This window comes from Carcharodon carcharias, chromosome 16 (assembly GCF_017639515.1).
Source record: "Carcharodon carcharias isolate sCarCar2 chromosome 16, sCarCar2.pri, whole genome shotgun sequence".
Classification (NCBI taxonomy): domain Eukaryota; kingdom Metazoa; phylum Chordata; class Chondrichthyes; order Lamniformes; family Lamnidae; genus Carcharodon; species Carcharodon carcharias.
The window spans coordinates 52,248,392-52,274,829 of record NC_054482.1 but is presented as its reverse complement, the minus strand read 5'-3'; the positions used below and the strand labels follow the sequence as shown (position 1 = coordinate 52,274,829).

General features: G+C 39.0%; 2 protein-coding genes across 19 annotated transcripts in view; one reads left to right on the top strand and one right to left on the bottom strand.

The window, feature by feature from the left end:
- dock7 (dedicator of cytokinesis 7) overlaps positions 1-22,440 on the top strand; it is a 183,625-nt gene extending 161,185 nt beyond the window's left edge. For 10 of the 15 annotated variants that reach the window (XM_041208326.1, XM_041208313.1, XM_041208324.1 and 7 more), the window contains 10 exons: positions 2,139-2,282; positions 6,632-6,763; positions 7,012-7,026; positions 14,103-14,228; positions 15,703-15,792; positions 16,793-17,029; positions 17,924-18,067; positions 19,410-19,516; positions 21,038-21,205; positions 21,943-22,440. In XM_041208326.1, coding sequence (XP_041064260.1) covers positions 2,139-2,282; positions 6,632-6,763; positions 7,012-7,026; positions 14,103-14,228; positions 15,703-15,792; positions 16,793-17,029; positions 17,924-18,067; positions 19,410-19,516; positions 21,038-21,205; positions 21,943-21,985 — 1,206 coding nt within the window. In that variant the 3' untranslated portion in view covers positions 21,986-22,440. Of the gene's footprint in view, positions 1-2,138; positions 2,283-6,631; positions 6,764-7,011; positions 7,027-7,763; positions 7,812-14,093; positions 14,229-15,702; positions 15,793-16,792; positions 17,030-17,923; positions 18,068-19,409; positions 19,517-21,037; positions 21,206-21,942 lie in introns of those variants that run through there. The other 5 variants (XM_041208327.1, XM_041208323.1, XM_041208316.1 and 2 more) reach the window with 2 other exon arrangements.
- A 506-nt stretch (positions 22,441-22,946) lies between these two features.
- Positions 22,947-26,438, bottom strand: part of usp1 (ubiquitin specific peptidase 1) — a 95,404-nt gene continuing 91,912 nt past the window's right edge. For all 4 annotated transcript variants that reach the window (XM_041208330.1, XM_041208332.1, XM_041208328.1 and 1 more), the window contains exons 8-9: positions 25,862-26,063; positions 22,947-25,287 (exon numbers count right to left, since the gene is read on the bottom strand). In XM_041208330.1, coding sequence (XP_041064264.1) covers positions 24,528-25,287; positions 25,862-26,063 — 962 coding nt within the window. In that variant the 3' untranslated portion in view covers positions 22,947-24,527. The remainder of the gene's footprint in view (positions 25,288-25,861; positions 26,064-26,438) is intronic.

Genomic DNA, 26,438 nt, shown 5'->3' with positions numbered 1-26,438 from the left:
TGCTGCTTCTCAGCAACTTATTTTCTTTATTTGCAATATTGTTGAGGCTTTTCCCCCCTCATGTTTTTCTAATGCTGCATGATTCAAAAGTTATTGTGCTTTTGTTACAATCAGATAAGTGTGTCCAAAATGTACCTGAAATTACGCTGGTTAGGTTACAGTTCAAGCTTCTGTTAAAATAATCGCAAATATAAAATCAACACAACTTATTATATAATGCCTGAAATGTAGGAAAACGTCACAAGGTGCTTCGCAGGTGCGTTCAAACAAAATGTGACGCTGAGGAGATATTAGAGCAGGGGGAGGTAGGCACATCTTAAAGCAGGAGAGAGAGAAGTTGAGAGGTTTAGGGAGAGAATTCCAGAGCTTTGGGTCCAGCTGAAGGTACAGCCTCCAATGGTGAAGAAATTAAAATCAGGGATTCTCAGAAGGCCAGAATTAAATGAGCACAGATATCTCAGAGGTTTGTGAGGCTGGAGGAGATTAAAGAAATGGGGCGGATTGAGGCCATTGAGGCATTTGAAAACAAGGATGAAAATTTTAAAATCAGTGTTGCTTAACTAGGAGCCAGTGTATGTGTTAGTAAGGGTGAACGGACTGGATATGAGTTGTGGTTTGTGCAGTACAGTTATGGATGACCTGAAGTTTACAGAGGATAAAACTTGGAAGGCTGGCCAGGAGTATGTTGGAATAGTCAGGTCTTCAGCTAACAAGGGCATAGATGAAGGGTTCAGCAATATATGAGCTAAGGCAGGTGTGGAGTTGGGCTGTGTTGCGGAAGTGGAAATAAGCAGTCTTGGTGATGGCGCGGATTTGTGGTTGGAAGATCATCACATGGTCTGATATGACACCAAGTTTGTGATATCTTCCATGAATCCGTGCAATCGGGCAACATAATAAAATGTAATTGGTTATTTTTGCTTTTCCTTCTTTGAATTAAAAAAGTTCCTTGATGTATTTAATCTGGTGCTTTTTCATTAAAAATCTTTCAACTGTATTGATAAGTACCCAGTTCTTCACCTATTTATAACGTCACTAGAAAATACTTTTTAAAAACTACACTGAACCATTTACTAGTTTTATTGATGTACGCCAGTCAGTTTCTTTGTAAATGAAATACTTTTTGATATGTAAATACTTCCAAGATGTGCCTATTAGCCTGTGCCCCTAAGAAAATGACCGCAATTTGAAAATTCTTCCCGAGTCTGCAGAAAATTGCGTCGCTGACCTGGAGGCACGATCAGTTTTGTGGAAAGGACCTGATCTAGGCAACTTGCATCTTGGATTCGCAGAAAAAACTCAATAAAAAACTTAGTGGTTTTAGGTGTAACTCAGATTTCCTCCACTTTTTTTGCGCTGGTTCAGCTGATCCTGCAGGAATCTGGGTGTAAAACTACCAGAAATTCTTATCTCAAAAAGGTTAAGAAATAATCAGATTTGTGGTGGGGTGCTTGTGATCAGAGCTGTTAATTACTGGCGTTGGATTGCTCTCATGTCAGCATCAGAGTGATCTGACCAGACATTGATAAAATTATGACTCTGTTTGCTTTGCTAAGAAAATAGTTGCATCCTTCAATGCAGTATAAATGTAGCACAAGTGATATATTTGTCTCTACTTTATTCTTCTCTTCCCCTCTCAGTCTGTCCAGTTTGCTGCTTCATATATTTCTCTTGCTCATTTTCACATCTATGAGCTTTAGTAATAAATAAATATAATACCAGAGGCAGGACAATCCTACCACCCCTCTACTGACCCTTTATTTTTGGTAAAGGGCTTTCACTATTGCTGTAGTTTCAGGAGTAACCTCAGATCCATAATGTTTGTCCAACAAGATACAGGAAAACTATGAAGCCAAGATTTGCCAATACAATGGAGACATTGGATTGTGATCCTCAGATAAGAGGACAGGCGATTCAAGATTCCCACTGAACAAGGCCAAGTTCATAATTCTGCATTGATTGTACTTGTGATCCTTGACAGAAATGTAGTCAAGCTGTTTTTAACTATTATCGTTCTTTGAGTGTCTGCATTGGTGAGACTGATCAAAGACAAATTGCTTAGGCTCGACTAATAATTAAAAGGTTTCTGTTCATATATGTTGATCATAACCTCTGTACCTTTCTTTGGTTGTTTCTAGAGTATTTCTTTCAATGTTTTGGAAGAGTCTGCGGTTTCCGATGATGTTCTTTCACCGGATGAGGAAGGAATTTGCTCTGGGAAGTATTTTACAGAAGCTGGTCTTGTGGGATTGCTGGAGCAAGCTGCAGATCTGTTTTCAATGGTAAGTGTTATTTCAGTATACCTGCTCTCTTATGCTGCTGCCATGAGTGGGCAGAATGGTATCCATGGAGGCCAGCAGGCAATGTTAAGTAGTAGAGATGTGGAAATGAACGAATTAATGTACTGGGATAAAAACAGAAAGTGCTGGAAATACTCCGCAGGTCTGGTAGCATCTGTGAAAACCAAAACAGAGACCGAGATTTTCCAGGCCTGCCAGCATTGGGCGTGCTTGGTGGTGGGAGCGGACAATATGGCGAGAAGGCCAAAAATCGGTTTCACGACATTGTGGAACCAGTTTGCGATCGTCCGCTCCACCTATCATTGGCGGGCCGCGTTCCCCGCCATCGGACATCAGGAACCTCATTGTAATGCATCAGCACATCATTATAAGGCCAGTCTGCCGGGCTCATCCCCCACCGCTGGATCATCTGCCCACGTAGGCGGGAAAACACACCGACATGTTTCACAACAGCATATATAAGGCGTGCACTTGGCGAGCTGTTCTTCGCTCGGGATTGCAAGGTTTGTTTGCCTACATTGCTTCAGTCAGCACTCACCGTCATCTGCGCCAGGCTTCACAGACAGCACCACATCACTTTTAGAGGGGCTTACGGGTAGGTCTCTACCTACCAGATCAGTCACGTGGGTGGCATTTTAACGGCTGCAGGGCAAGGTCTTGCTTGGGGAAGGGGGAGAAGTGGCCTCAGGCAAGGGAAAAGGCTGCAAGACGATGGCTGTGCTGGGGAAGGAGGGTAACCCAGGGTGTGTGTGGGGGACACATGTTGACCTGTGCAAGTGGTCTCAAGATGTTGAGGGCTGAGGAGGCATTCTCCAGAGGAGTTAAGGCCAGATGGACATGTGAGGGTATGTGTGTGAGAATGGGTGATGATGTCCCTTGAGCTGGCAATAAGTGAGTTGCCAGTGAATGTGTGATGGGCTTGAGTGTGTTGAGTTTAAAGTGCTGAGATGATTGCCAAACCCTAGCTGCATGGATGAGATCATTCATCCTCTATCTGCATTGGATGGCTAAACTCTTCTGTGCAACATTGGCACTGATCACCTACTGCCATCGCCTACCAAGTCGGAGTGGTAATGTAGCTGCCTCTCCTGCGGCCAGAGCGGGGATAGAAGATGTCACAATGGGCCTCCACAGTGTCCAAAAGGCGTTTGAGGGCTACAGTCTTCTTGTCTTTCGAGGCCATGTCTTTGCTGCAGTCCTGGGTTGGAAGCATTGAGCGTGGCTGTATTTTAAACGTGTTGCTTGGCTTGATTAAGTAATGAGGTGACGGCATGGCAGGCAAATCAGAGCCCGCCTACCATTGAAACGGCGTGTATTCCAGGATTGCATAATTAATGCAGCAGATTTGGGACGATATGTGTGAAAAGCCGCCATTGCGGCCGGTGAGTAAAATGTTGTTTTACCCGCCCGCTACTGCACTTAGTGCAAATCTGGGACAATTCCACCCAGAGTTAACGGTTCAAGTCTGAAGTGACTTCTTCGGAACCGAAGAGAGGAAGAACTGTGATGGGTTTTATACTGTTTGCTTGACAACCTTTGGAGATCAGGGCATATTACTAGAGTGTTTCTATCATGACATTGATGACTAAGGTAGCGTCCATAATCTGCCAAAGGAATGGGTTTGATGAGTTGAATGGTTTTGTTTCTCTCATTCCACTTTTTCTTTCCTTTTAATGTTTTACTCAAGATAATTTTTTGTGCTTTTTTCTCCATTTATCCATTTGCCATCTACTTCAGCCAAGACATTAGAGTGATCTTACCCAGCAACATTGACAAGCATAGTCCACTATTTGCTGTATGCAGTTAGAGCAAGTGGGTAAAATTTATATATGCAATCAGTAGTGGCCTAATGATAGTGATTAGGAGCACATGGCTAGGTTAATTTTTATCCTTCCTAGCCCAAAGCTAATTGTTGACTGACCAAAATCAGCGAATTCAGTCATTGTGCTGAATTAGATTGGGGAACTTCATTAAAAGGTGGGTAGGCAATGGCTAATATTTAAGGAACGAATGTATGCATTGCAACAGTTGCACATTCCTTTCTGGTACAAAAAATAACAGGTAAAGCAGCCCAACCATGGCTAACAAAAGAAATCAAGGATAGTACTAAATCCAAAGAGGAGTCATATAATGTTACTAAAAAAAGTAGCAAGCCTGAGGATTGGCAGCAGTTTAGAATTCAGCAAAGGAGGACCAAGAGATTGATTAAGAGGGGAAAATAGAGTTTGAGAGTTAACTTGCAAGGCACATAAAATTGGACTGTAAAAGCTTCTATATGTAAAAACAAAAAGATTAGTGAAGACAAGTTTAGATCCCTTACTGTCCAAAATAGGAGAATTTATAATAGAGAACAAGGAAATGGCAGAGCAGTTGAACAACTACTTTAGTTCTGTCTTCATGGAGGAAGACACAAATAACTTCCCAGAAATATTAGGGAACCAAGGGTCTAGTGAGAAGGAGGAATTAAAGGAAATTAGTATTACTAAAACAATAGTGCTAGAGAAATTAATAGGACTGAAAGCTGATAAATCCTCAGGGCCTGATAATCTACATCCCAGGGTACTAAAGGAAGTGGTCATGGAAATAATGGATGTGTTAGTTGTCATCTTCCAAAATTCTGTAGATTCTGGAATAGTCCTGGCAGATTGTAGGGTGGTGAATGTAACCCCACTATTTAAAAAAGGAGGAAGGGAGAAAACAGGGACTTACAGACCAGTTAACCTAACATCAGTAGTAGGGAAAATGCTAGAGACTGTTATAAAGGATGTGATAATAGGACACTTTGAAAATATCAACAGGATTAGACAAAGTCAACATGAATTTGTGAAAGGGAAATCATGTTTGACAAACCTGCTGGAGTTTTTTTGAGGACCAAACTAGCAGAATAGATAAGGGAGAACCAGGGGATATGGTGTATTTGAATTTTCAGAAAGCTTTTGATAAAGTCCCACATAAGAGGTTAATGTGTAAAATTAAAGCACATGAGATTGGGGTAAGATATTGGCAAGGATTGAGAATTGGTTAGCAGACAGGAAACAGAGAGTATGAATAAATGGGTCTTTTTCAGAGTGGCAGGTGGGGTACCACAGGGAAAAGTGCTTGGGGCCCAGCTATTCACAATATACATCAATGATTTGGATGAGGGAACCAAATGTAATATTTCCAAGTTTACTGATGACACAAAACTTGGTGGGAATGTGAGCATTGAGGAGGTTGTTAAGAGGCTTCAAGGTAATTTAGAAAGGTTGAGTGAGTAGGCAAATACTTGGCAGATGCAGTATAACGTGGATAAGTGTGAAGTTATCCACTTTGGTAGGAAAATGGCAGAGTATTATTTAAATAGTGATAGATTGGGAAATGTTGATGCACAAAGATGGCCTTGTACACCAATCACTGGAAGCAAGCATGCAGGTGCAGCAAACAGTTAAGGCAAATCGTATGTTGGCCTTCATTGTATAGAGCCTTGGTGAGACCACACCTGGAGTAGTGTGTGCAGTTTTGGTTTCCTCACCTAAGAAAGGATATCCTTGCTATCGAGGGAGTACAGCGAAGGTTCACCAGGCTGATTCTTGGGATGGCAAGATTGTCATATGAGGAGGGATTAGGTCGACTAGGCCTGTATTCATTGAAGTTTAGAAGAATGAGAGGAGATCTTATTGAAACATATAAAATTCTGACAGGGATGTACAGACTGGATGCAGGGATGATGTTTCCTCTGGCTGGGGGTATGAACAAGGGGTTACAGTCTCAGGATACGGGATAGGCCATTTAGGACTGAGGTGAGGAAAAACTTCTTCACTCAGAGGGTGGTGAACATATGCAATTCTCTACCACAGAAGGCTGTGGAGGCGAAGTCACTGAATATATTTAAGAAAGAAATAGATTTCTGGACTCTAAAGGCATCAAGGGTTATGGACAGAGAGCAGGAGTACAGTGTTGAAATAGATCAACCATGATCATATTGAATGGCGGAGCAGACTCGAAGGGCAGAATGACCTACTCCTGCCCCCATTTTCTGTGTTTCTATTAGGGGGCTTTCTGTCACATTTCCAATATATTTGTACAGGAATCTAGCAGTCACTTTAAATACTTCCTCAAGCTGCAGACATTATTATACAAAAGACGGTTTCTTAAGCATTGGCCTCATGGTAAAATTAGATGTTGATGTTCACTATCTCAGGTTGGTTAAGTTACTTTGCACCATAACTCAGCAGGATCTTCTGCTTTGAAGGTAAATTTTGTAACCCCCCCCCCCCCCCAACTGTAATTGCATAGTGAAAAACGCTAACTTTAATTTGCTGCATTAATTATTTTGGACTTGCAAATAACAGGCTGGAATGTATGAGGCAGTTAATGAAGTTTACAAGGTTCTAATCCCAATCCATGAGGCTAATCGTGATGCGAAAAAACTGGCCACTATTCATGGTAAACTCCAAGATGCATTCAGCAAAATAGTCCATCAGGTAATTTATTTCACACACTATTTGTTTAAGTTCAAATATATTTTCAAATTGTGAATACTTGATTTTAGGTAATTTCCTTTCTTAGTTCATTTTTGCTGTAAGAATTAAGCTCATTATTGGAAAAAACATCTAAAAACATATATTTAAAATTGTATATGCATGCTTTTCTTTTTGCACATAATCCAAACTTTACAGGATCTTGTTTGTTGTGTAACTGACTTGACATGACTCTACTTTCTGTTACACAGAGTACTGGCTGGGAGGTAGGTGTTACTTCAGTTGATATTGGAACACTAATGTTTAATGTAAGACTTGTGCGAATGCTTTGCCCGTGTGTGCTGGCTGTGGGTGTTCTGTTGTTGTCTGGCTATGATGTCATTTCTTTTGACCTCAGAGTTATAATTTTTTCTGCTGAGGTCATGTGAAATGCTTTCGGATGAACAGATCTCACAGACGGTGCATGTTAAGTAGACATTTTCTCACTAATGAAGAGTCCTGTGAATGAGTCACTTCCATTATCACTAGCTTTTAATCGTGTTTGTTCCACAGACATGTATTTGCCTCTCACTGCTACTGGCAGTAAGGTTTTCTTTATTTTACTAGTTTTGATTTATACATTTTTTTCTCAATGCAATTATTTGTGTCCATTGTTCACAAGTCACACATTGCAACATTGCATGGTAAAGTACCTCCCTAGCCTGTTTACTTGTTGAGTTGTGATTTGTGTTAGTCTCCTGTCCTTTCTCAATCATCTATCTTGTGGTGGGCTGAGTATGCTATCCCTCTTATACCAGATACTGCATGTTGTGCTGTGCTGTGATGTTTGAGTGGAGTTGATAGCTGCTGTCTTTTTAAATTTACTTTTATTGCTGGAATTTGTTGCTTTTTTTGTTTCAAAGATCCCTGCCCTTTTAAAATAATTTATGTTTTTTCCTCTCTCTTTCTCGTCCTGATGCTGACCCCTTCCTCCTGCTTTTATAACTGTCCTAATTGTGGTAAGTTTTCTACTTTGTTGATCTATTGCGATACCTGATGCATTCATTGAGCATTCCTTGTTGGGGAAAGAAATGAAATTTTATGTCAATCGCATGACTTTTTATTTTCTCCTCTGGGTGCTTGCTTTTATCATGCATCCTAGATACCAACATTCATTGTGTTGGGATTAAAGTGGTTGTCTTGTGTGACTAAATATTTTTAATAATTCTGCAACATTCACTCCCATAAGCTAGTATTTCAATTTTTCTTCTTCTACAAAGTTACTGTTAATTTTGACAGAGGCCAAGAACACCCCAGCCCTGGACAGCATTCTTTACCACGTGTAAGCTGGCTTCATGCTGCTCTCAAATTAGACAGAAGTGAAGCCCTACTGATAGGTGCATATACAAAGCACTGCTAACCAGAGTTACAATGCTGGTTAAAAAAAATGTTTATGTCCTCTTTGAAGCTTAAGAAATGTGAGAATGTCTCTAAAAGTGATTTCACAATTGAAGCCCCAAATCAAACAGATGGATTTCACTGGATTTTATACTAGGTTTTTTACAAGTTTAAAGCACTTTTTAGATATCCTGAATTTGCCACGTTTTGCTTTGATTATGATGAACCAGGATTCTAGAAAGCATTCTGATCTTTGTGAACACAAGAGCTGATTTTTCTACTGGCTGCTAGCCATGCACAACATACCTAAAGTGTGCTACGCCTGATCATACCTGAACCCACTTGTATTTGCAACGTTAGGTCATTTAAAAGGCTCAGGCCCTCTCTCAATGCTTCCCATCAAGGCCTGGTAACTGAAAAGGGGAAAGTCAGTCACTGTTGCAGTGCCTGGCTCTTCTGGCTATTGCCCCAACAGCCAGGAGGTCCCCAGTTTGATAATCCTGTAAAAAAAAAAAAATTGCCTTTGGAGCCTTTTTATTTGGTGCATGTCTCTCTTTAACCCTCTGATTAGAAAAAAGCTGGTGCCATGCCTAGTGGCCAATTTCCTTAAAACACCCCTGAAAATGGGTGGACCAGTGATGAGAGGAAATTGAAATGAGAAGAGTGAGAACACCCCCTTGTCTCATTACAACAGGCACAGGCAAAACATTGTCGAAGCAGGCATTCCACCTCACAGGAGTGTGAAAATTCCTGCAAATACCAAGGCAATATAAAGGGGGCAGAGACCTTCTGTCACTTTATTTTGCACTCAAAGAATAAACATTCCCTGGTGGAAAGTCATGAAGATTGGGATGACAATGTCAAGAAGTTGCATCCAAAATATGAATTTTATGAGCAAGGTTGTTTGATATCAAAGATCCCATGGGATTTTTAAAAGAGAAGCAGGAAATGTTTCCATTGTCCTGCTAACATTTGTCTCGGGAGCAGCATTTTATTTAGAGCTCCATGCAATTGCCTGGTCCTAACTCCCACCTTGATTCCACTCAACTGAAACCACCAAAAACGGATTAAATGATAGTTCATCTTATTGGTGTTTCTGGTACATTTCTGCAAAATGGCTGCTTTGTTTGCTTAGATAACAACAGTGATTGCAGTTCAAAGTAATATTTTGTGACATTTCTGAGAGTTGTGATTAGGAACGTTAATAGGAGTAGGTCATTCAACCGCTTGAACCTACTTCACCATTCAATTAGATTGGAAACAATCTGCACTTAACTCTGTTTATCCACTGTTGCTCCTTATTCTTTATTATCCTTACCTACCAAAAACCTATTTCAGTCTCAAAGCTCCAATTGTTGTAGTGTTCTTGGATTTTATGGGGAGAGCTCCCAATCTTCAGTACCCTTCCTGTGAGCAAGTGCTTCCAGGTTTCACTCTTGAATGGCCCAGCTCTAATTTTAAGAATATGTCCCCTTGTTCTTGACTCCCCCACCAGAGGAAATAGAGTAGATTTGGAGAAACTATCATTTTTTTTTAACAACTTAAATATCTCAATCAGATCACCCTTCAGTCTTCTATACTGAAGGGAATATAAATTAGGTTTATGAAATCTGTCTTCATAATTTAATTCTTTAAAACCTAGCATCATTCTGGTGAATCTGTGCTGTACCCACCACAAGGCCAATATATTCATTCTTGAGATTTTGTGCCCAAAACTAAATGCAGTATTTCAGATGGAGTCTAACCAATGCTGTATACAACTAAAGCATAATGTCCTTCTCTTTGTATTCCAGTCCATTTGAGATAAAGGCCAACATTTCATTAATCTTTTTGATTGTTTTTGTACCTTTCTGCTAGTTTTTAATGCTTTATCGATGGACCCCCCAAATCTCTCTGCCCCTTTATAGACCCTACTTTCTCACCATTTAGAAAGTACTCCTGTATTGAGGCCAAAGTGGATGACCTTACACTTGACCATATTAAACTCTCTGTCTAATTTTGTCTACGTGCTTAATCTATGTCCCTTTGCAGCACCTACATTACATACTGTCACTCCTAATTTAGCCACCTGTCTTTATTCCTCCATCAGTCATCAATGAATATGGTGAAAAGCTGAGGCCCCAGAACACTCCCTGGAGGAACACCACTGGTCACATTCCATTATTCAGAGTACAAACCCTTTATTCCTGTTTTCTGTCTCTCATCTTCCAATTTAATTTCCAAACTAAGTCAAAAGGCTGCCTGCAATCCCAGGCACAGTCACTTTTTCTAATAGTCGTTTGGATGGAATCTTATCAAATGTCTTCTGTACAATCATATTGACAACATCCATAGATACTTACTTAAGAAAGTGGCAGGGCAGGTTGAGAAAGTGGCTAAAAAGGCGTACGGGATCTTAGGCTTTAAAAACAGAGGCATAAGGTACAAGAGCAAGGAGATTGTGATGAATTTTTATAAAACACTGGCTTGGCATCAACAACAGTATTGTGTCCAATTCTGGGAACCACACATTAGGAAGGATATCAATGTTTCAGAAATGATGCAGAAAAGGTTTATGAAAATGTTTCCAGGGATGAGAGATGGATGGATAGATTGTAGAAGCTGGGCTTCTTAGAGAAGAGAAGGCTGAGAAGAGATTTGATAAAGGAGTTCAAAATTATGAGGGATCTAGACAAAGTAGATAGGGAGAAACTAGTCAAAGGGTCAAGAACCCAGAGGACATCGATTTAAGGTGATTGTCAAAAGGAGCAATGTTGACATGAAAGAAAACGTTGTTATGCAATGAGTGGTTAGGATCGGGAATGCACTGCCTGAAAGTGTGGTGGAGGCAGATTCAATCATGGCTTCCAAAAGGAAATTGGATAAGCAGCTGAAGAAACAAAATTTACAGCACCACAGGGGTAGGAAGTGGGAGTAGCTGGGTTGCTTTGCAGCGAGAAAACATGGACACCTCCTACGGTTCAATGATTAGTTACTGCTTCAAAAGGTTTATCTAGGTTAGTCAGACATGACTTAACCCTAATAAAGCTGTGCATGAGGATTTATATAAAAGCGGGTCTTTCAAATAAACTCAAGTGAAAAAACAAACCATAGATATTTGTATTTCATGCCACGCTACTATAAGTAGAAATCAGGAGTGAATATTGCGCGATTTGTTTTGTTAAATTATCTCTGTCTCACATCCTGCTTGTTGTAATTTCTACTGTCTTAAACTATAATTTGCTGTCGAAATTAGTATTTATTCCTTTGTTGGTTTGTGGCTGTTCTTTGTGTTGCTTTTTCCTCTGTTACCTGCTGTGCGTGTTATCTGCTTGTAGATTTTCTATATGCTGCAAACACATAGGCAGCATTTCGATATGATTAAGCAAAACACACCGAAAAATATATGCCACGACATTGTATATGTAGCATGACAGAATGGAAAGGCACAAGTTTGATTTCCCCACTCAAATTAAACCATGCCAAAAAGGAGGTATTTGATATAGACTGCTGTACCTCTGTGCAGACAAAAGGAAAGTTGAACAGGGTGTGCTGTTGTCATGTCATTATCTTGTGGCTCTTAAGACCTGCTAAAGAGGGCAATGCCAGAGGAGGGCAACGGACTCCCCACTTTCCCCCTCAATGGCAGAAGTACTGCACTGTTGACAACAGCTCCTCTTGTTTCCTTGGAGCAGTAACTGCTATAATTATAATTCTGGTGAGTATCAGTACTGATTTGTGCTAATAATAGAAAGAGGGAAGGGTCAAGGAAAGTATTTCTAGGAAACATTTACCCTTTTGCCTTCCTAGAAAAAATAGGGCTATGCAGAGAGTACAGAATTTTTCCTGGTTGTCAGGAAACTGCAGCACGGTCCAAAGTAGCATCTCCCATTGAAATAAACAGAAATATTTGGAGATGTAGCTGAGAGTTTAATTACATTTTGAAAGCTGCATTGTTTCAAGAGATGGGGGAGTACTTTGTACAGAAAGTACACTTCAAAAATTTTTCATCCTCTTTGAGCTTACAGCAATCTTATGTATACACTTAAAATGACAGTCAACATAAGAATTTCCAAAATAGATTAACAGGAAAAAAATCCATGATTGCAATACAGTACAGGCATTTTAATTTTCATTCTTGCCCAAAATGCACGACAAGCAATCATCTTTAAGTGATGTCCTAATTCTCTAACCTTTATTAACATTCTAAAGTTTTTTGTTTGCTGTTGATTAACAGAGTGTTAACTTCTCCTTCTCAATGCATATGTTGGTGTGAATTGTTTTGTACCAATTAATTGAGTTTTTTTTTAATTTATACCAACCCAATGTTTTCTGTGAATTGTATTTTGGTTTTAAAGTGGGTAATTGTTATGTATTGTTGATCTATGTTATATATAGAGAGAGGATTAACTTACCTCATCCAGCAGCACTTTTCTGATTGCTATAGCCTACATTATTAGCACTTGGAAAATCTGAGACCTGCACAATGGTATCCAACATCTAACCAAGTATTTCAGTGGTCCCATCAACCACCAGGATCAAATTCCTGAGACATTTGTCCTTATTACAGTTATCTCTCGATACTCCCAATGCTGACCCGAATAAACAAAAAAAAATGATTTTTAATCTTTAATTTATATCCAATAAATGCTGCAAAATTAAGGTGTTTGAGCTTTCTTGGAGCCAGAAGTTTGTTTCAGTTATTTAATATATAAAACTAATATACATGCTAAATTGTATCTCATGCTAAATAGATTGCTCAGTTTGGATCTAATCTATACTAGGAAGATCCAATCTGTCATCTGTATTAAGCAATTTTAGCTCAACCAAGGAGTAACTGGGTCACTATCATATCAATACCCCTAGTCCTGAGAGGGGAAACGATCAGTCCTACAGGATACCTTTGGGTAAGGACAGAATTGGGATCAGCTGTGATGTTACCACAGTCATATATTTTATTGACACTTCCTAAATCTACTTGTGAAAAACGGCCACTTCGAGGCAAGGGACTGGATAGTACCGAGAACTGATGGAACTAATTCCCAGTGTTGGGTCGGTGTTTTCATAATAGCAGAGGGAGAATATTAAAAGTATAATATTGAATATTATTTTCCTAAATGCTGCATAAGCAACACTGTTAATCTGGTATTGAAAGGATTAACTTTGATTTGTAATGATAAAAAACACAATGTTTTAGCAGTTATAAATCACACTATTCTGCCTCATTATACCTTGATTTGAAGTAATGTGTGTAGGAAACCATGGAGGTACAAGATATTGATGGCAGCAAAGCACTGCACCATGGGATGGCAGAATGTAAATGTGGTTTTCCATTGTGCCATCATAGCCTATCAGAGAGATGTCAAGTTGAGGGCAAATAGTTGACGTGGGGCCCAGTGAGACGTGGGGCCCAGGAGAAGAGTTGGAAAGGCATTTTCAAAACCTTTTGGAAGGTATAAAATGTATTATGAGTTTGTTTTGTAAATGTTTTACGGCAGGTGTGAGCAAGGCAGTTTGGGCATTTTTCATTTGATGCTTCCTTATTTCCTTGGCCCACATGCTTTTCAAAAGCTACTTTGAACATAACATGGCCAGTGACAGCTTAGTCTACCACACTGCTCCTCCAAACTTTGCTTGGATGGAGGGAAATAAATAAAGGGAGTTTTTTTTCCATAATTGGCCATTGAGGTTAAAACCTAAAATGTAATTAAATGTTTGATATGTTGAATGTGAAAGGGAACTTACTAAGGAGGTGAGGATGAACAACAGAGATGTGAAGATCTCATTTAATTTGTTGCTTTTGGGATCGAAGTTTAAATGAGTTGGGTAGAATATAAATAGGCTGTGGAAGGAGTGGGCATAATAGACTAATTGGACTTTTCTAACTGTTTTCATGTGAAAACTATAAATAGGATCGTTACTGCAGTTGGATTGTGAGTGGTTCCTCCAAGATAACCATAAAAATTCCCTTTTATAGGATGGAAAGAGGATGTTTGGTACCTACTTCCGTGTTGGCTTCTATGGGTCCAAGTTTGGTGACCTGGATGAACAAGAGTTTGTTTACAAAGAGCCAGCCATAACAAAACTGGCTGAAATCTCTCATCGTCTTGAGGTGAGCTGAGATAACCATGACACAAATTTATTAATTTTGTATTTCCAAAAAGCCCTGTTCAATAAATTGTCAGCAACTTGTTGTTTTATTTTTAAAAACCTAGGCAATCAACTATGGTATTGCACATGGACAGTGTAGAACAAATGAAATCCCCAGATCCGACCAGGTTAGAGGGTGGAAGACAATTGGAATGGGGCAGACAGTAATGTGACAGTGGTAGACTGAAAATGCTAGAGTAGAATGGTCAGGTGGGTTGGGAAAGCAGGAAGGTACAGCAGGATAGACGAGAGGCTGAGTAGAGCAGGTTATAGAAGAAACAAGTAGAACAAGGTCAGAAGCAGGGACTTGAATATCGAGAAGAGTTAGATGCCAGAGAAAGGGAAGGTAGAATGGGTTAGTAGATAGAAGGAGGAGTTAAAGGAAAGTGAGAGGAAAGAGACATGGGAAAAGGTAGCACGAAGTAGGAAGCCATAGGAGATGGGGTAGTAGCAAGAACTGAAGCATTACAGAGTGGGGTTGCAACCCAAAGGAAGCAGCTGCATTGCTGGGACCCATGACACAGCATACTAAGTTCAGATAGGGGTGAGGTTGGTGAAGGAGTGATGAATGGAGAGCACAGGTAGCAGGGTCCTGGAAGAAAATAAGCTTGTGCAGGCAGCTCTTTTGAACTCTTTGGCAGCACAAAATAAAACAGCTTAGCACTACAGGAAAGGAATAAGTTGACAGAACAGACCACTGACCAAAAGTAGCAAAAGAAAGAGATCAACAATGAAAAACCAGGAGGGAATTCCATGTTTTTGTTGAAGGAGAGCTTGGCATATTGATGGGGAGCTCTGAGTTTTCCTGTTGGGCTGCAGGATAGACTGGCAGTTGCAAAGTTATGAGGCTGACAACAAATATGATGCCTGTGGAAAAAGATCTCAGGGCATCTGCGGGCAACATCTGGCTGGAGATTATTGAAGACAAGGAAATCAACAGCTTGATAGCCAGACATATTCATCCAGCAGGATTTGCTGAGTTGGGAGGATCAAAAGTCTGACAGGAGCAAGAGATTTAAAATCAAAAGGCGTACTGCGGTTGTTTAAACAAATCTTGAAAAATGCTTTATCCTGAAGCTTACTTGCCTCAAAACAACATGGCGATCCAGTATAGTGCAAAGGGACAGATCAGAATCTGCTTTACAATAACATCCAGTAGCTATTGCCTGTGGCTGTAGGCAGACTCAAAATATGTTTTTAAACCAAATATACTCGCTATGAAATAGTTGGACTGCCTTTGTAACAGTTCACCACTGGAGCTCTTAATTATATTGTAAAACCCGGTTACAATGCCACCTACAGTCATAATTGGTGTGCAATATCTTTTTTAAATGGATTTTGCCACAGAAATGATTTTTATACATTTCAAAATACTATAGAATATCATAATACTTATCAGTGTTTAATATTTAATGAACGCATTTCTTTTGGATTAGGCATTTTATGGTGAACGTTTTGGTGAGGATGTTGTGGAAGTTATCAAAGATTCCAATCCAGTGGACAAATGCAAACTGGATCCTAATAAGGTGAAGGATATGTTATGGTAACAGCTGTCTATCAAATCTTTCCTTTTCTCCCCTCCTCTTCTGAACATGCCATCTCTTAATGGGGTTTAGTTACGCAAGTCCTGTACATCAAGTGGTCATTTCTTTGTGTGCGAGAGTAGCCAATGTGTGCTGCCAGGCTCTTTGGCCATGAAAGGCATTATAGCTGATCCTGATTCTCACAGAACATCCACTCTCACATACTTTGCATCACAACTGATTTTTTTCACCAGGTGTTGAAGCCAGTTACAGCACCCTGTTTGATGTCAATAATATATTGTGACAATCACAGGCAGATTCCTGTCATTGATTCTAGCACTCATAAATATATAATGCAAAATGAAGATTAACCCTTTGAAGGCAAAATACCTTAGTTTCCATAATTTTCCAACGTGCCTGCTTACATTTTACCCCAGACTCCAGTGGTTGCACACAATAGAAATGTGGTGCCACATCCCACAAATTCAAGTGAAATTTTGGAGCTGGGGAAACTAGTACAAATAGGAGAAAGTGAGGAAGAAGTAGGAGGAAATAGCAAGCCTTCTGGCAGAGGAGCAGATTGATGGATTCAAAGAGGTATTCTCGCAGTTGATAATAATGGGAATGGGACTATTTCAACAGGGCACAGTGATGTAATCACTTTTTTTTATCCTTTCACAGGATATGGGCATTACTGACAGGGCCAGCATTTGTTCCTCATCCCAAATTGCCCTTGGTAAGGTGGTAGTGAACCACAGCAATCTATGTGGTGTAGGTACACCCACAGTGCTGTGAGGCGGGGGTGGGGGGAGATGAATAATGCTGGAACTGGCACCATGGATTTTCCAGAATTCTTCACAATGTTGGCCAGGAAGTGTAAGAATACAGATAATGAGGAAATCTATGAAGTCCATCAATAATCTATATGGTTAAGTGGTTAATTGAAATAGATTTTCACGTGAGTTGTGTGTGACATTTAACTGCTTTAAAAATATTTTTACAGGCCTACATTCAGATAACTTACGTGGAACCATATTTTGACACCTACGAAATGAAGGACAGGATCACTTATTTTGACAAAAATTATAACCTGAGACGTTTCATGTATTGCACGCCATTCACACTAGATGGCCGAGCTCATGGTGATCTTCATGAACAGTTTAAGCGCAAGACAATCCTGACTGTCTCTCACACATTCCCCTACATTAAAACCAGGATCAATGTCACCCAGAAAGAAGAGGTGAGGAAATGCATCAATGTTTCACCACAAACTATTTGATTTAAAGGTGAAAAGGAAAATAAAAATTTCTGGATCTTATTTTGCTATTAATGTTCATCACAGAAGCACCACCATGTTCTGATTTCCAATCCATTTTCAGCTGTTGCATTATATAACTCCCTTCACTGGGCAGTAGAAATCATGTACAATGATAAACTGCAACACACCCATTTTCACCATTTCATTCTTGCATGTATCCTGAGATATGTGTTTGATGAAAGGAACGCTTCCTTAATACTTCTATACAATTGAGTCAAAATAAATTTTAAACTCCATCAACGACTAATTCAAAATTGAAATTCATTCATACAGTATCTAGTGTTTCAATTAAAAGTCCAGTATTTGAATTTACTATTTCCTCTTAAAAGCATAAATCTACTTGTTACATAAATTTTGTAGGACTTCCTTTTTAACAATGGGATTCTTCTTTTCCTTAATTGATCGTGAACTAATTGCAGCCAAGAGACTTAGTGGTTGTCTAGCTTCCAGGCCGCTGCCAATGCTGCTCTGAAATGACTGATACATGACAGCATGTCACATGATGGAACACCTTTCCTTTATTTTCCTCCCTCCCTCCTCTGTCAGTTTCACAGCTGAGATAAAGGTCTGAGTGGGTGGGGTTAGGAGAAAATCAAACTAGTGCTTTTGCAATGACTAAATCAGTAAATAAACAGCCTGATTACTGAGCTATAAAACCTGACGGTAATCCATCATGCTTGCACCCCATGTATGGATAAATCCTGCATAAATAAGAGGTAGTGATTTAATTGTACTGAGAAATACAACCGGTTATGCTTGAAACCACAGCTGAAAATGACACCAGATGGAACTCAAGATTGGTTTTGTTATCTACAGGTCATTTTAACACCAATTGAAGTGGCAATAGAAGACATGCAGAAGAAAACTCAAGAGCTGGCTTTTGCAACACATCAAGAGCCAGCTGATCCTAAGATGCTTCAAATGGTGTTGCAGGGCTCAGTGGGAACAACAGTTAATCAGGTATGGATTCAAGCCTACCAGAAAGAAAATCTGTTGGCACATTTAGCCAATTACTGTACTCACCATCAGGGAGTCTAATACCAGTTATAGCTATATGACAATGTTCTCTTAAGAGTCTGTACCAACGTAACACATTATTCTTTGAAGTTCAATACAACATCCTCTATTAGTTTATTTAATAAATGCACCACCATACAAGCCACATGGTCAAGGCAGGACCCAAGTTCAATCCCTGCTCTGTTCTGAGTTTGTTCATCTCAGTAGGTGACAGTCAGGGTCATACAGTTGACTTCATTGTCTACTGCCCAAGCAGACAATAACATTGGCTAGCATTTCTACTACTAATCCCTATTCAGGAAGTGGACGCTTCAGAATGTTGCCGGGGTTGACTATAATATGTTTTTCCCTTTCTCCATCAAGTCAAATACTGTAGCCTACTCGCTGTTTGGGCTCAAAATTGAACAATGACTACTTGGGTAGTTTAGTATCCACGGAGCAGCTCAGTCCCATGAAATTGTGCCAAATTGAATGAGGGATGTGAATGTTTTAGGCTTATGTTCAAGGTACAACTATTCTAAAATTAGAAAAGCAGATCAACTGAATCTTGGGGATTAAGGCACAAATAAATAGTGCAGTATTAAGTCCAGTTTAATGAATTTATATAATTTGGCCCTGTAGTGTAATAGAGTAGATGTTAGATTTAATTTTATTCCTTGTGTACTATTGAGGCCAGTAGTTAGAAATGTCTGTCCCCTCTATATAATGGTCAGGAAAAAAGGATGCAGAGATCAATATTGCCAACATTAAGTATCACTGCTAAGTTCTGACATAATTGTGGCATCAAAAATCTATTTCGTCGTCAATGGCCAAGACATCAATTAAAATTTAGGAAGAAAAATGGCTGGAGTAGGTTAAAAGATGAAAAGCCAGAATAGGAGACAAAAAGGGGTAAAAAGTGGGCAGCGGTTAAGTGTTTAGACTGTTTTTGTACAATGTTTTCTTGTTTAGGAATGATGAAGCTATTCATGAAATTTGCTTTTATTTTAGTATCACTGAATGCGTTAAAAACTTAGAGCTCAATTTTACACCAGCATGATTTTATGTTCCTGCCGAAGTCGATGGAGTTTAGAATGCCACGTCATATTTTACAGCCTTGCCCCAATGGGGCCATAAAATTCTGGCCTTTGAAAACTAATCAACCAGAGACATGGAGATTTCTCTGGATTTGTAATCAAGCGTGAATGTAAAATTCTTGGTATTGTGCCTGCTTCTGCTCTAAATGTTTTTCGATGGTAATGAGTTAAAATAGTTCCTATTTCTATCATTTTTTTTCCTCACATAGGGACCTTTAGAAGTTGCTCAAGTGTTTTTGTCTGAAATACCTAATGATTCCAAACTCTTCCGACATCACAACAAGTTACGTCTTTGCTTCAAAGACTTCACCAAAAGGTATGATTTTATACTGTTTTCTGCACTAAGGTTATTGCTTTTACTCTGAATTTGTTCTCCCATTTATACTGCATGTCAAGTTTGGAGACTGGCAACATCACAAACATCACATTTAGTTGTGACCAAGTTTTCAGCCACCCAGAATTGTAACAAAGAGCCGTCTGCTTTTATCAGTTCTATGTTGCCCATGTTTCATGAATAAAGCATCAGGTTGTGTTCCTACCACTGGATATAAACCACCTCAATTGTTTTACAAGTGTGTCATAAATTGACTGAACTGATTATACATGTTTTTCATAGACTGCAGTGCACAGTACTGCTTACTTACATAGGAATGTATGTTGATGTGTATTCTTCACAATGATGCATATTACAGCCAACATAGTCAGGGATGTAGGAGTAATTTTATGGTACAGCAGATGAATACTATTTTTCAAGTGCCTTATAGTCTCTTTGCATCAATTCACAATCATTCTTTGATTAATCTGAGAACGTCACATTGTTGTTGTCCAATTAAGCATCTGATTTTGTGAAATTTAATTAATTTTAAGGATAGTTTTACAAGTAGCTTTAAGGAATGATGGCTACTGCCCCATCCCCCATTTACTCCTCCCGTCCTTAAGTGAATTTGTCTTGCCCTGCCATGATAATTCCAACCACCTTCTGTATCTTTCCGAATACGACCAGCCGTTTAGAATCCGGTTACATGCCAAAATTTGAATGTTCGACAAGCAATTCCCCAGGACCCTCTGCAAGTCTCCATCTGAGTTAGTCAGACTTTGGACAGTTTCATTTTACTTGCTCGTATAGTTACGCAGGAAATGTTTTTTTAAAAAAATCCTAGTCCAACTTTTGGATAAATACAGAATTGCTGCCACCTTACCCATCATCTTCACACTGGACTTTTAAACTTACCCTACGGCAGATAGTACCGTAAAAAGGTGTGTCATATCATGTGTCCCGACACTACAGTGCTGTGATGGAGCCCTTTGTGGGAGTGTACACTCCACATTTGTGGAAGAGCTGGCCAGAACTGCATGAGCGAAGTGGCAATTTGATGACAATTGCCACTTTGTGGAATGCCTGGACCATTAGCTGGAATACCAGGCAAATGTCCGTGTTCTTCAAAACAGTGACGTGGAATGCTGACTGACTGCTGAAATTTTTGACTGCTGAAATGTTGAAAAACCCTAGCACGGTACAATTACAGATATTGTCCTTACAAGTTTGGTTGAATGCAAAAAACATTTTAAAGCTAAGAATTGGCTGTGCTGCTAGTTACAGGTCAATCACTAACAATGGCTGAGGTGGGAACCTATTCGAGATGAAGAATTAGGAGCATCACTTAAGTGCATTGAATAACAAAAAACATTGACTGATATGACTTTAGTTTTCAAATTGCTGCTAAGGCTAAATAATTAAGCCTCGTGACAGTGCTCAATAGCTAGACATAATTTCATGTTCACTAGCCAGGTGAGATGAGGTGTTGTAAGTTTTCTGATTACAATTTGTTTAATTAAGATGTGAGGATGCCCTGCGGAAGAACAAGAGTTTGATAGGTCCCGATCAGAAGGAATATCAACGTGAGCTCGAACGGAATTATCACCGCCTCAAGGAGGCTCTTCAGCCTTTGATAAACAGGAAGATTCCCCAGCTTTACAAACCTGTTCTACCGATCAGCTGCCATAGGTACATTTAAATTAGTATAAAACAGCAATTAAGTTGCTTTTGTTCATTAGGCTGAGATTAAAAGTTTGTCACTGTCCACTTTTAAGATAGAAATTATTTGGTCAGAGATTATTGATCAAATTGCCTTATTAATGCTGTCCAAAAGCTTCTCAGTAAAGAACACTAAATATCTCAGTATTAGAAATGTTAATTGCTCAACTTCTCCATAAACTTAAATTGTGCAAAAAAGTGTTAATTTATAGCTAACTGTGGTTAAAATCATCACATTATTCTACAGTAGATTTCACCTTGATTTGTATTATAACGGAAGACAAGTCAGTCTGTGCAGTTGCTTCTATGCATGAGGACTGATTCGAAAAGCAGAGTTGACAAGGTACTTTTAGATCAGTGGATAAATCTACCACCTGATGAGCTATTAAGCATTATAGGTTAGGAAGGGTCCAGGTTTTAATTCCCAAACTCACCTTTCATCTTAGATGGTTATTGCAGTAATACAAAATCAGCCAGAGTTTCCAATTGAACTAGAGATGTGCATATAAGGATGCCAATTTGAGAACAGGTTGTGTTGGCTGTATCATTGAACAACCTGGCAAAAACATGACCAAGATTCTGTAGAGATGTACTTCAGCATGAGGCACGCCTTTTATGAAAGAAAACAAAAACTGTTTTCTAATATTACTGGCATAAACGAGACACAGAAAATGCAAACTGGTTAATTCCTATATGTTGTGTTACAGAGATTCTTTCAGCAGATTGAGCCTTCGCAAAGTGGACATCTGAAAAGGTGGACTAGGCACTTACCTATGCTTGTATGTGATAAACGGGCAAAAAGGCATGTATTCATTTCATCAGACAACAAACATGGACATCAAAACACAAATTCATACCTCAAATTTTGATACACTACATTTCTTTAAGTAAAGTGAAGGGGTTGAGGATAAAAGGCTTATGTCATGGTACTAGTAATTATTCCAACACATTCAAGGTTACATTTCCTTGCACAAAGTCTCAGTAGTTAGTGTTGTCACTAGCAGTTACAATTCACTAATCAGTCATGCCTGCTATTATTTATCTACCATTATGTATTAAAAATTCTTAATGTTATTTACTATTAGCTGATGTACTATTTATATCAGAAATTTGCACAAAATTCTTTTGAACAGTTTGTCATTGGCAATGATATTTCATTTTTATTTTTTGAAGAAGGTACTATTAAATATTGAAATGACTTCAAAGTGGTATTTTTCTTGATTTCACTGCAACCCTGTTCATTTTTGTGGTAGTGAGTACTAGGCTGTTGGACCTGCTTTTGTTTAAGTCCATACAACCATCTGAGAGTTTAAATAAGTTCCATTCATCACTAATGATTTAGATAAGAACTCCATCAACCAAACTCTTATCAAATGTTATAAAATGAAAAAGGAGGAAACCATTGTTTGCACCTCCTCCTAATCATAATTGTAGGAGATTGTTAATATTTCTTCTCACTTTCCTGTGGCACTTAGACCCACTGTAGCCTCAGTTGAAATCAGCTAATTCAACCAAACAACAGAAGTTGAACCTGGGGAGTTTTGGTCTCTTAAGCATATTACCCCGATATCTGTTAGTGCATTGGATTAAAACGGGATCAGGCTTGGTTCTAATGGCTGTTGAGTATCTCAGCTTTAGGTGAGGAACTATCACAGCAAGGAGTCAACAAAGATATATAAGGATAATTTATAATAAAATGTAGCACAGAGGGTGTGGAGTCATGGTTTATTGAAAATTTTCCAATTTCCAGTAAAATTGGAAAAAGAAATACAAAGAGCTTGAATTCATTCTGTGACACCATCCAACATCAATAATGTTCTACCACAATAAGCTGCATACTGCACCCAGTCAAAAACTTCGGATGACAATACACTGCATTTCTCTCACTAGTTCATTTTTTTTATGAATAGGAAAGAAAAAATGGTAATGCTGAAAATTTAAAAGTAGAAATGTGCCAAACTTGTATGATAATGGCTTCTTTGTTTTTTGTCAAAATAAGCAGCTGATCAACAACTCATTGGTCGCCTTCTGCTCTGTATTAAGGCTGCTCTTTGGGTTATTAATGCCACATTAGAACCTCAAATTTAGCAGTGTGCAGAGGATGTACCTTCTGAAAAATAATGACCCATGTTTGTGCTATACAAATTTCATTTCAGGTAGATTATTAAAATTATACCCCTGTGGTCTTTTATGTACAACTGAGATAATTGCATTTACAAATTAGAGGGGTAAATTTATAGGACAGGTTGCGTAGATTATCTTAGAAACTACGTACAAAAAGTTATGATTAAACTTTATACAAAATTACTTTACTATTTTATTTACATTACTAGTATCTATAATACACAAGCAAAAGAAACATGACTATATTCCAGATTTTCTTGCACATCTTTGCTAATATTCAAACTTATAACGTTCAACATTTCTGAAATGACCTTCAATCTACAATGTCCTTTTCAGGACATGACGCTTGAGGGCACCACTCAGTAAACGTGGAGCAAGGCGAGGAGTCACACTCTAACCATCTAGCCAACTGAGCTAACTGCCAGCACTTCCCCCTCAAACAAAACTGAGATTTTCATATCTCAGCAGTCTCAAACCACCAACCTTTTGGTTAACAGCCAAACATGCCCACCAGCGGATTAGACTAATACCTGCTGTGGTATTCAGTGCACAAATTTTGACTGACTTCTGGAGGGCAACACCAGAGATACTGAGGATCTTGTCCCTGAATTGGTACGGCCCTATAGAAGAAATGGTAAAAGGAATGATGATCTCACTGCATTTGGAGAGGGGGTTTGTAGCGAACAAAATTTAAGTTTTACTAAGTACCTGCTACATTTGCAAACTTCTAAAATGCAGGTGATCATGTTCTTTAGATTTTACTGATGGAGGCTGTAAGGCACCATGGACAGGTGTGGTAAGGTTTTATAGGACTTGGCTATCACCTTTGAAAGTTTAAACATCCAATAATAATGTGATGGAGATGGACAGCCCCTGCTGTAGATAAGCAAGAAACAGTTTGCATCCACCATTATTTGCAAAAACAAATTTTGCATCTAAATGTACTTTTAAATTTAAAGCCTATAACCTGCTTCATATTTAAACACAAACTTGGAAGCTTGTTTTATCAGGCTGTTTTAGAAGTGCTTGATTAGTGATTCAGACAGCTTATACTAGCAAATCCACAAAGGCTTCAATGTTTTACAGTGCTCTATATTAAATATACAACAAGCAGTGAAAGAAAACATACCATGGTAAAGTAACATATCAATTTCTTTAAGGTGCATTTTTATGGGTTTGCCATTTTTTTGTAAAACAATAGGTACGGGGTTGATGTGCAAGAGGTCGACGGAGAAAGTGAACTGAGAAAATCTTGCTCATCTGTAAGCTTCACCTCAGCATCATCAAACAGCATCCATTTTCCTTCATACTCCAGTAGATTACAGCAACTTTGAGAAACCTGGTTTTCTGGGATGTTGCTCCCAGTTTCAGACACTGCCTGTTGATTGTTACAACAACTTTGGTCTTTAATAGAATTAATATGTTTTTCTTTGAAGTTGTCAGATTTCGCATTTTCTTTTAATCTAGTCCCAGGTTTTTCAGTATCGTTCTTGGTCTTGGGGACATACAGATCAAAACTAGACATACTCTTTTGTCCACCAAGGAGCCCAACACTTTCTGCATTCTTCTTTGTAGTTTTACCATTTGTTGCTGTTTGGAAGTTCCCTTTCAGTTTAACCGATATCTCTCCATCATCATATTCTTGTGAACAAATGGAGCTTTTTGCCTCTTCACTCAGTGGTTCTTGTTTCACACCATATGTACAATTCATGGTAGATTCTTCTTTGGGCATCTCCTGACTGCTAAAATGTGTCATTTTTACATAGGCTGTGTAATGACCACTACTAATACTCATCCCATTGTGCATGACTACAGCAAACAGTTCATAGCAATCACTGGTCTCTTTTGTGCTCCATTCTTCAAGAGAAAGCTGAAGAGGAGTCAGCAAGGGAGTATTCACTTTTGACAGATTACCATAGGGCTCCAACCTAAAAAAATCATCAGAATAGATCATGGTCAGCAAGGATACAGTGTTACTGTGACAAGAGTTTAAAAAAAATGCAGCTTATGTCCAGCTTAAATGGACAATCATGAACAGTGAACATTTTCACTGTTCAGACAGATATGCTCCAGTAAATTGCAGCATTTTAAATAATGTTCACTTACACATCATTTATAGCAAGGTATTTGCTGAAAGTAGCAAATACTGTAAATGCAAATTGGTTTGGTTCCTTGCCCACCATGAGTGACGTGCTAATGAGCTCGCATTTTGTCCTAGGCGCTCATCCTGCCCATAAAGGCTGGCAAATCAATTTCACGTCAGTAATATATTAATATTTCCCCTTCTCTTGCTTATCCCTGTACCATTTGTGACAGGTGAACACTTCAATCAATCATACACTTAAAGATATGCAAGGATAGGGAGTTAGTCTCCCTCAGCTTTTCAGTGTAGAATGAAAAACTAATAGGTTAAATTGTTTTAGGCATTTTAAATACCTTTATTTTGATCTTAAAACTTGGTCATCCAATTCTAATTTCATTTTTTTGCAGTTCCATACTTACTCTGAACTACATGCTGCAAAACACTTCAAGTGGATGGTAACCACTTCTGGCATCTTGTCAAACAACAGACTGCGCTCAGCTTCTGTGTAATGGTGACAGTTTTCACAAAAATATTTGTCTTCACCAACTATTCGTTCCACTGAAGCAAATTGTGATATTGCCCATTTCAGTGTTTTTATTTCCATCTTTGGTTCTGGAGATACTGGAATAAAAGGGGCATGAAAATTTAAAGCCATTCCTGTCTATCCTTAAACAATAAGTCCTCACTTAAGTCGCTCTGCTTAAAATCATTTTGCTTTAACATTTATTCTTTAGGGCCTTTTTATTCCGATTTGCACTGCCATTTTTATATTTAAGTCATCTGCACTCTGACTCTGCAATGCCAACGCCCCCCCCCCCCCACCCCCCAAACTCTGGGCTAGCCACCGCCATGTTCTGAATGTCCTGATGCCAGAGCCATCACCCAAAGCCTAGGCTGCGGGGAGAGAGCGAGGTCGAGATTTGGGAACATGAGTGCAGGGTAGAAACAGGAAGCTGCTGGCCACTAGTTGGGCGTTGAAGCGTGGTGGGGGTGAAA